The sequence below is a fragment of the Oncorhynchus tshawytscha genome, unplaced genomic scaffold (genome assembly GCF_018296145.1).
Source record: "Oncorhynchus tshawytscha isolate Ot180627B unplaced genomic scaffold, Otsh_v2.0 Un_contig_846_pilon_pilon, whole genome shotgun sequence".
Classification (NCBI taxonomy): Eukaryota; Metazoa; Chordata; class Actinopteri; order Salmoniformes; family Salmonidae; genus Oncorhynchus; species Oncorhynchus tshawytscha.
Genome location: NW_024608829.1, coordinates 39,169 through 46,041, shown reverse-complemented (window position 1 = coordinate 46,041; position 6,873 = coordinate 39,169). Strand labels below are relative to the sequence as shown.

Sequence of the window (6,873 nt, the reverse complement as noted above, 5' to 3'; positions counted from 1 at the left end):
CAGTGCTTCCCACAGTTGTCAAGTCGGCTGGATGTCCTTTGGGTGGTGGGCAATTCTTGATACACACAGGAAACTGTTGAGCATGAAAAACCCAGCAGCTTTGCAGTTCTTGACACACTCAAACCGGTGCGCCTGGCATACTACCCTGTTCAAAGGCATTAAATATTTTGTCTTGCCCATTAACCCTCTGAATGGCACACACACACACACACGTCTCAATTGTCAAGGCTTGAAAATCCTTCTTTAACCCGTCTCCTCCCCTTCCTCTACACCGATTAAAGTGGATTTAACAGGTGACATTAAATGACTTTCACCTGGACTCACCTGGTCAGTCTGTCATGGAAAGGGCAGGTGTTCTTAATGTTTTGTAGACTCAGTGGTTAATGGTGTGATAGTTCTAATGAATGTTTCATACAAAACACACTGATTAAATAAATCTGTACAATCATGGACAGAAATAATACATTGAGAGGTATTTGAAAACTAGATCCATTTCTAGAATTTAATACATTTTTTAGTTAACCTTTGTTTAACTAGGTAAGTCAGTTAAGAACAAATTCTTATTTACAATGACGGCCTAAACCGTCCAAAACCAGCAGCAAGACCTTAGCAGCAGGCCTGTACAGCACAAAACATGGGTCACATCACAAACTTTAGACCAGAGCCCTATGGCACCCTATTCCCTACAGAGTGCACTACTTTAGACCAGAGCCCTATGGCACCCTATTCCCTACATAGTGCACTACTTTAGACCAGAGCCCTATGGCACCCTATTCCCTATATAGTGCACTACTTTAGACCAGAGCCCTATAGGACCCTATTCACTTTATAGTGCACTACTTTAGACCAGTAGTTTGTGTATCTCTGCTGAAAGGTAATTGGGAATAGGGTGCCATTTGAGTGTCAACCCGTCTCTCAGAGCTGACTGCTGGTGCCGGTTCTCAGGCTGGACCGTGTGAAGGGCAGCAGCTGGTTGTATTTGGGTGTGATGGTGATGACAGCAGCAGCGGTGTAGGGGTCCAAGGCTACGATACGGTGCAGTGCCGAACAGCCCTGATGAAGCTCATTAAGGCTCTGGTCTGTCTTCAGGGTCACATCCATCTGACATGACCCCTCCTCTGGGTACATCTCGTCACCTGGTAAGAGAAGGAGACACACACACACACACACACACACACACACACACACACACACACACACACACACACACACGTTAAACAGTAAAACTATCATCTGGCAGTAACCATATCAAATCAGATTGACAGTTTTGACTTCAACATGAGAAGAAAAACCCCCAAATTCACCGGGAGAATAATATAACAAACAAAAAAACAATTAAAAGACCTAAAGATCTCCTTTTCTCTGAAGAAGTAGAGCCCACATCTCTCTCCATGAAAACCTAAAGATCTCCTTTTCTCTGAAGTAGAGCCCACCTCTCTCTCCATGAAGACCTAAAGATCTCCTTTTCTCTGAAGAAGTAGAGCCCACATCTCTCTCCATGAAGACCTAAAGATCTCCTTTTCTCTGAAGAAGTAGAGCCCACATCTCTCTCCATGAAGACCTAAAGATCTCCTTTTCTCTGAAGAAGTAGAGCCCACATCTCTCTCCATGAAAACCTAAAGATCTCCTTTTCTCTGAAGAAGTAGAGCCCACATCTCTCTCCATGAAGACCTAAAGATCTCCTTTTCTCTGAAGAAGTAGAGCCCACATCTCTCTCCATGAAGACCTAAAGATCTCCTTTTCTCTGAAGAAGTAGAGCCCACATCTCTCTCCATGAAGACCTAAAGATCTCCTTTTCTCTGAAGAAGTAGAGCCCACATCTCTCTCCATGAAGACCTAAAGATCTCCTTTTCTCTGAAGAAGTAGAGCCCACATCTCTCTCCATGAAGACCTAAAGATCTCCTTTTCTCTGAAGAAGTAGAGCCCACATCTCTCTCCATGAAAACCTAAAGATCTCCTTTTCTCTGAAGAAGTAGAGCCCACATGCCCATGAAGATGACGTGGATAAAGGGCACTAGATGACTGATAAAGGGCACTAGATGACTGATATAGGGCACTAGATGACTGATATAGGGCACTAGATGACTGATATAGGGCACTAGATGACGTGGATAAAGGGCACTAGATGACGTGGATAAAGGGCACTAGATGACGTGGATAAAGGGCACTAGATGACGTGGATAAAGGGCACTAGATGACGTGGATAAAGGGCACTAGATGACGTGGATAAAGGGCACTAGATGACGTGGATAAAGGGCACTAGATGACTGATAAAGGGCAGTAGATGACTGATAAAGGGCAGTAGATGACTGATAAAGGGCACTAGATGACTGATAAAGGACACTAGATGACTGATAAAAAGGACACTAGATGACTGATAAAGGACACTAGATGACTGATAAAGGGCACTAGATGACTGATAAAGGGCACTAGATGACTGATAAAGGGCACGTTAGAAAGACAATCGTAATGAATTTGTTGCCAGCAGCACAGTTGCAGTCACCAACGCTCTGGATAACATGAAAACTGCCTGACCAGCTCTGCCAGGGCCAGTAGAATGGTCAGAGTGAGCTGTTCTCTCATTTGTGTCTGGGAGATGCTAGCAAGCCAAAGATAGCCAGTTAGCTCTGGGGCTTGACTGCTGTTAGGTCAGGACGCTCGGTTCAACCCTACTCCTCGGCCAGAGCGTCCAGTGTGCGCTCTGAACTCTCTGAGAGCGGAAGGCCCTGAATTCACGAATGGACAATCTGACAACGCTCTGAATTAAGTAAATATAAACTCTAACCTGGGAGGAGTGATATGTAGTAATCAGACCCTTCATGTAAATATAAACTCTAACCTGGGAGGAGTGATATGTAGTAACCAAACCCTTCATATAAACTCTAACCTGGGAGGAGTGATATGTAGTAACCAGACCCTTCATATAAACTCTAACCTGGGAGGAGTGATATGTAGTAATCAGGCCCTTCATATAAACTCTAACCTAGGAGGAGTGATATGTAGTAACCAGGCCCTTCATATAAACTCTAACCTGGGAGGAGTGATATGTAGTAACCAGACCCTTCATATAAACTCTAACCTGGGAGGAGTGATATGTAGTAATCAGGCCCTTCATGTAAATATAAACTCTAACCTGGAGGAGTGATATGTAGTAACCAGACCCTTCATATAAACTCTAACCTGGGAGGAGTGATATGTAGTAACCAGACCCTTCATGTAAATATAAACTCTAACCTGGGAGGAGTGATATGTAGTAATCAGACCCTTCATATAAACTCTAACCTGGGAGGAGTGATATGTAGTAACCAGACCCTTCATATAAACTCTAACCTAGGAGGAGTGATATGTAGTAATCAGGCCCTTCATGTAAATATAAACTCTAACCTGGGAGGAGTGATATGTAGTAACCAGACCCTTCATATAAACTCTAACCTAGGAGGAGTGATATGTAGTAATCAGGCCCTTCATGTAAATATAAACTCTAACCTGGGAGGAGTGATATGTAGTAATCAGACCCTTCATATAAACTCTAACCTGGGAGGAGTGATATGTAGTAATCAGGCCCTTCATATAAACTCTAACCTGGGAGGAGTGATATGTAGTAATCAGACCCTTCATGTAAATATAAACTCTAACCTGGGAGGAGTGATATGTAGTAATCAGGCCCTTCATGTAAATATAAACTCTAACCTGGGAGGAGTGATATGTAGTAATCAGACCCTTCATATAAACTCTAACCTGGGAGGAGTGATATGTAGTAATCAGGCCCTTCATATAAACTCTAACCTGGGAGGAGTGATATGTAGTAATCAGACCCTTCATGTAAATATAAACTCTAACCTGGGAGGAGTGATATGTAGTAATCAGACCCTTCATGTAAATATAAACTCTAACCTGGGAGGAGTGATATGTAGTAATCAGACCCTTCATATAAACTCTAACCTGGGAGGAGTGATATGTAGTAATCAGACCCTTCATATAAACTCTAACCTGGGAGGAGTGATATGTAGTAATCAGACCCTTCATATAAACTCTAACCTGGGAGGAGTGATATGTAGTAACCAGACCCTTCATATAAACTCTAACCTGGGAGGAGTGATATGTAGTAATCAGGTCCTTCATGTAAACTCTAACCTGGGAGGAGTGATATGTAGTAATCAGGCCCTTCATATAAACTCTAACCTGGGAGGAGTGATATGTAGTAACCAGACCCTTCATATAAACTCTAACCTGGGAGGAGTGATATGTAGTAATCAGACCCTTCATGTAAATATAAACTCTAACCTGGGAGGAGTGATATGTAGTAACCAGACCCTTCATGTAAATATAAACTCTAACCTGGGAGGAGTGATATGTAGTAATCAGGCCCTTCATGTAAATATAAACTCTAACCTGGGAGGAGTGATATGTAGTAATCAGACCCTTCATATAAACTCTAACCTGGTAGGAGTGATATGTAGTAATCAGACCCTTCATATAAACTCTAACCTAGGAGGAGTGATATGTAGTAATCAGACCCTTCATATAAACTCTAACCTAGGAGGAGTGATATGTAGTAATCAGACCCTTCATATAAACTCTAACCTGGGAGGAGTGATATGTAGTAATCAGGCCCTTCATGTAAATATAAACTCTAACCTAGGAGGAGTGATATGTAGTAATCAGACCCTTCATATAAACTCTAACCTGGGAGGAGTGATATGTAGTAGCTGTCTGACACCATGCGGACAGGGAGCCACTGTTCACAGCCCTCTGAAGCTCTCTGTCTGGAGAAGCTGTGGAGGTTCTGCAGGGAGGGGAACCGGCACATACGGCTGAGATCATAGAACTGTGGAGGGGCAATCCACATCTCTCTGGCCTGGTAACTGTGGAGGATCTCTGGGGGTGGACCACTGAGAGAGGGGAGACGGGAGGGTGAGGGGAGGAGAGGGAGAGAGGGAGAGGGGAGAGGGGAGAAGAGAGAGAGGGGAGGGGAGGAGAGAGAGAGAGGGAGAGGGGAGGAGAGAGAGATGGAAGGGGAGGAGAGAGAGAGGGAGGAGAGAGAGAGGGAAGGGGAGGAGAGGAGAGAGAGGGGAGGGAGAGAGAAAGGGAAGGAGAGAGAGGGAGAATGGAGGAGAGAGAGGGGAGGAGAGAGAGGGGAGGAGGAGAGAGAGGGGAGGAGAGAGAGAGGGAGAATGGAGGAGAGAGAGGGAGGAGAGAGAGAGGGAGAGGGGAGGAGAGAGAGAGGAGGAGAGAGAGAGAGAGAGAGGGGAGGAGAGGAGAGGGAGAGGGGAGGAGAGAGAGAGAGAGAGGGGGAGGAGAGAGAGAGAGGGGAGAGGGAGAGAGGGGAGGAGAGAGAGAGGGAGAGGGGAGGAGAGAGAGAGGGAGAGAGAGAGGGAGAGGGGAGGAGAGAGAGAGGGAGAGAGAGAGGGAGAGGGAGGAGAGAGAGGAGGAGAGAGAGAGGGAGGAGAGAGAGAGGGAGAGAGGGAGGAGAGAGAGAGGGGAGGAGAGAGAGGGAGAGGGGAGGAGAGAGGGAGAGGGAGAGGGGAGGGGAGAAGAGAGGGAGAGAGGAGGAGGAGGAGAGAGAGGGGTTTAGGTTGGACTAAGATCAAATGAACAGTTTACAACAATATTATGAACTGATAAAGACATCATGAATGAATAATGAGTCACTTAAACCTTTGAACACAACAATACAATACACTTCCACCCTACTAAGCAATGGTATCACCTTAAAGTGCACAATTTCCTTCTCGTCTTGTAGGGTGTGAGGTGGTGTTTCTTGCAAGCAGCACATGTAGAAGGCCGTGTCGTACCTCCTCTGTTTCCCGTACACACCAGTAGGGGTCAGCCAGTTACCCCATTCATGCAGAGCCCAGATGTTAGGTAGACACTCCAGCTCCCTACACATTCTGATGAAGTTAGAAGGCTTCTCGTTTACCAGTACTCTCCATTTAGCCAATTCACTCTTGTCACAGAGATCAGTTATTCTGGTTAATTCGGGTTGACTGTATCGGTTGTTCTCGATGCTGTTAAATAAAGTACTCTCTTCCTCTTTTGACACGACTAGAAGTACACCGGACTCCTCGAACGTTTCCCGCACTGCACAGATTCTAAATGCGACGTCACCTGGAACGAGAGAACCCAGTTTCTTCCTGTCAGTGGCGAAGATGGGAGGTCTCGTCTCCGGCGCCTGTTTCACAAATCCCAGTCCAAAATTCGGTGAGCGCCGAAAAGACTGAAAAAGATCAAACCATTCACTTGAGAAATCTGACGGATCCAGCAGACCGCCGGGAAAGACATAAGCATTCGGCATAAAACCACTCGTACCGCTTCGTTTCAACAACAACACTTCATAGTCGAAGACTGACCTGTCAGGCAAGTTGGAGTGCTCACTGATCACAGGTGCAGAGGTGCCTTTATCGACACACCTTGTCAAACTATCGACAGGGAGTTTATGTCTCGTACCAGCAGCTAGTATGACCGTCGCGGCCTCCTTCCAGTGTCTCAGAGCCGTATTCATCTTTAGCTCGTTTTATTCTCTCATTTCCAATAGTGTTATTCTGAAGCAAAGTCCACAACACCAACGTCAAATGTTATTGTGTTGATGTGTCGTCATACGAGCAGGAAGGTCAAGGGCGGAGAAGAAGAACCGTGTTTCCGGTGTCTTCTGTTACTACGCCACCTACTGTTGTGGATGTCTGATCTTACCATAGCCTCTATCAATGCAGGTCATGATGCTGATTAAAGTGGGTGAAAGTTCGAGTTCAGGAAAGTGATTGATGTTTGTGGTTAGTATTTTTTTGCAAAAATATACTTTAAACTTTTCATAAGATGACAAATGAATTGATTTGTGGGATTGAATTACAACTGAAGGGTAAACTGTTTTATTCA

At 45.1% G+C, this 6,873-nt stretch overlaps 1 protein-coding gene across 1 annotated transcript; it reads right to left on the bottom strand.

Moving 5' to 3' along the window:
• Positions 1-473: 473 nt before the first annotated feature.
• LOC121843875 (nucleoside diphosphate-linked moiety X motif 19-like) lies at positions 474-6,639 on the bottom strand. The gene is given in 4 exon segments (XM_042313737.1): positions 474-1,136; positions 4,687-4,880; positions 4,882-4,892; positions 5,711-6,639. Coding segments are annotated over 4 exon segments (1,218 nt in total). The 5' UTR covers positions 6,503-6,639; the 3' UTR covers positions 474-915.
• Between the last annotated feature and the right edge of the window lie 234 nt (positions 6,640-6,873).